General features: G+C 52.8%; 1 protein-coding gene across 1 annotated transcript in view; it reads left to right on the forward strand.

The window, feature by feature from the left end:
• The window catches only part of ACA1_189090 (nucleoporin, putative), a gene marked incomplete at both ends in the record, with an annotated part of 3,369 nt that extends 1,178 nt beyond the window's left edge, over positions 1 to 2,191 (forward strand). Inside the window, 10 exons of the mRNA XM_004337886.1 lie at positions 8 to 67; positions 235 to 298; positions 372 to 514; positions 610 to 789; positions 962 to 1,010; positions 1,082 to 1,275; positions 1,348 to 1,525; positions 1,592 to 1,739; positions 1,800 to 1,957; positions 2,030 to 2,191. Of these exons, the coding sequence (XP_004337934.1) occupies positions 8 to 67; positions 235 to 298; positions 372 to 514; positions 610 to 789; positions 962 to 1,010; positions 1,082 to 1,275; positions 1,348 to 1,525; positions 1,592 to 1,739; positions 1,800 to 1,957; positions 2,030 to 2,191 (1,336 nt within the window). The remainder of the gene's footprint in view (positions 1 to 7; positions 68 to 234; positions 299 to 371; positions 515 to 609; positions 790 to 961; positions 1,011 to 1,081; positions 1,276 to 1,347; positions 1,526 to 1,591; positions 1,740 to 1,799; positions 1,958 to 2,029) is intronic.
• Between the last annotated feature and the right edge of the window lie 39 nt (positions 2,192 to 2,230).

The following is a 2,230-nucleotide window of genomic DNA, read 5'->3' on the forward strand; positions in this document are numbered from 1 at the left end:
TACACAGGGCGACGAAGCACTGCCTGCCGACGACACGGCAGCTGTTTGGCAAGGAGTTCGAGCAGTGGTCCACGGACCCTGCTCACAGTCCTCTCCTCTTGGCCTGGCTTGCACATCCCGTTTTAAATTCAACGGCAATGCAGCTGTACGTTGGTTCCAATCACAAGCTAACTTTGCTGCGCAGGTCACTTTTAGTTTCTGATCACACCTCCTTCCATAGCCCTTTCTTCACAGGGCTCGAGACCTGAACGTGGTGCCGTTTTTGAGCGTAATGACTCACGTGTTCGCTCGCAACGACGTATGCTAAACCTCTTCCTCAGTCCTGCTAGCTTTGTGTACTAATCCTTCTCCTGCGCAATCTTGCTATGCAGCCACACGTTGCTGGCTACAAAAGTGTCATCTGCGGCGAAATAAGTGCTGCCTTGACGTGCTTCGATATTGGCGCCGTAGGGGAGTTTGATCACCTGCTTCAGCTCTACCACGACATCTTCTTCAACGAAACCGCTATCACCCTGTGCGTCCTTCCGACTACCGTCGCCGTCGCGGCTCTGTGACTCATTTGACTTTGCCGCGGCCCTTTTTGAACTAATGATTCATTCCCTGCACCAGCCCTTACTTGAAGGCCAACTTCACAAAGAAGTGCAACGCTCTCTACCACATCTCGCGATCAAGCTTCCCTCACGAGTTCGATCCCTTCGTTCGACTGAGCCAAACATTTGCTGCGGACTCCATCTGCGCCGAGTTCATGTTCCGCCAGATCTTGGAACTGAAGCACTTCACCGTGTCTCGGTTCGTTACCTCATCATTGATAAGCAACCCTTCTCCTCGCGTGCGTGCGCTGACTTTCGGAAAACAGAAACGAACTACCGACCAATCTGGAGTTGGCTACTGCCCCGCCCTCTTCCGTAATGACGATGCAGGCTATTAGCCTTCCGGGTGTTGTCATCCCTGCCAATTGCAGAGGCCTCGTACACCGTGTTGATAGCGATGAGTTCATACAGTGGAACATTGTACGTATTTGCACCTGCACCGTTCCGACAAGGATGAACCTTGACTCATACTCCACTTCGTATCCTCCAAGGGCAACTATTCTGGGTGGACCTACTTCATGGGCAAGATCTACGTACTAGCCACCAAGCTCTCCAATCGACAGCCCACATCGGCATCGGAGATCGTTCAGGTGACGCTGATCCTGCGGCTTATGAACCAGCTGTTCGCCAAGAAGGACGACCTGATCAAATACCTAAACGATCACCTCAAAGGCACCATGGGACGGTATGCACACGCACGCACGCGCGCGCCACACCAACCGCATGGACTCATCAAGTGCCTTGCTACGGGAAACAGGAACACCAACCTGCTGCGTCAGCTCTTCACCCTACTGCGGACGTCCTCGAACCTTGCTTCTTCCTCGCCCGCGTTGCTGGAAATGTTGGATGCATGCGTGCGGTGCATCAACCACTTCGCCACCAGCCACCCGCTTCAGGTGTGGGAGGAAATGCGACGCGGAGGAGTGCTGCAAGAGGTGCGATAATCTGTCATTAGTTCCAGTTCCACAATGTCATCAGACTGACCAATGCCGGTGAGCCAGATGTCGTCCTCTATCAAGGGCAAGCCCGACGGTGACATCAGGCAGATTCTGATGCTGGAGCAGAGGAACGGCCTCTACCCAATTACGATATCCTTCCTCAACCTTCTCTATACGCTGCTCAGTTATGCGCGCAAGTGGCAGCTCCCAGGTACTCCTGTTCAACTAGATACTTGAGCGAACGAAAAGTAACTAACCTTCTATCATGAAGAAACGCAAACAAACACCATGCAAGACGAAGGGGACATGGACTCGGTATCCTTGGAGGATTTCCACCCGTGCTTGTCCTTCGTCAAGGCTGACCTGTTCGCGCGCTACGAGTCCTGGCGCTACCAGAAGCCGCAACAAAAGCACAAAATCGGAATCAAGGTACTTGTTCTCAATGCTCTACTGCTGCGATGAGAGTATCTTACCGTGGTATGGTCCTATGCTCTGCTACAGATCATGAACATATTTATTGATATCCTCAGCGAAGACACCGTCAAGAACTTGACCGGGCAGACCCTGCCAATGGCAAAGACGGATATGGACCTGTCCTTGGCGTCCCCCATGGCCAAGTATCAGCCGATGACTCCTCTAGGTACCTTCAACAACCCATTTCTTTCGCGAGCGCTGTATCTTACCGGTCTGCAGGCACTCCGT

This window comes from Acanthamoeba castellanii (genome assembly GCF_000313135.1).
Source record: "Acanthamoeba castellanii str. Neff unplaced genomic scaffold scf7180000084747, whole genome shotgun sequence".
In the NCBI taxonomy this organism is placed as follows: Eukaryota; Discosea; order Longamoebia; family Acanthamoebidae; genus Acanthamoeba; species Acanthamoeba castellanii.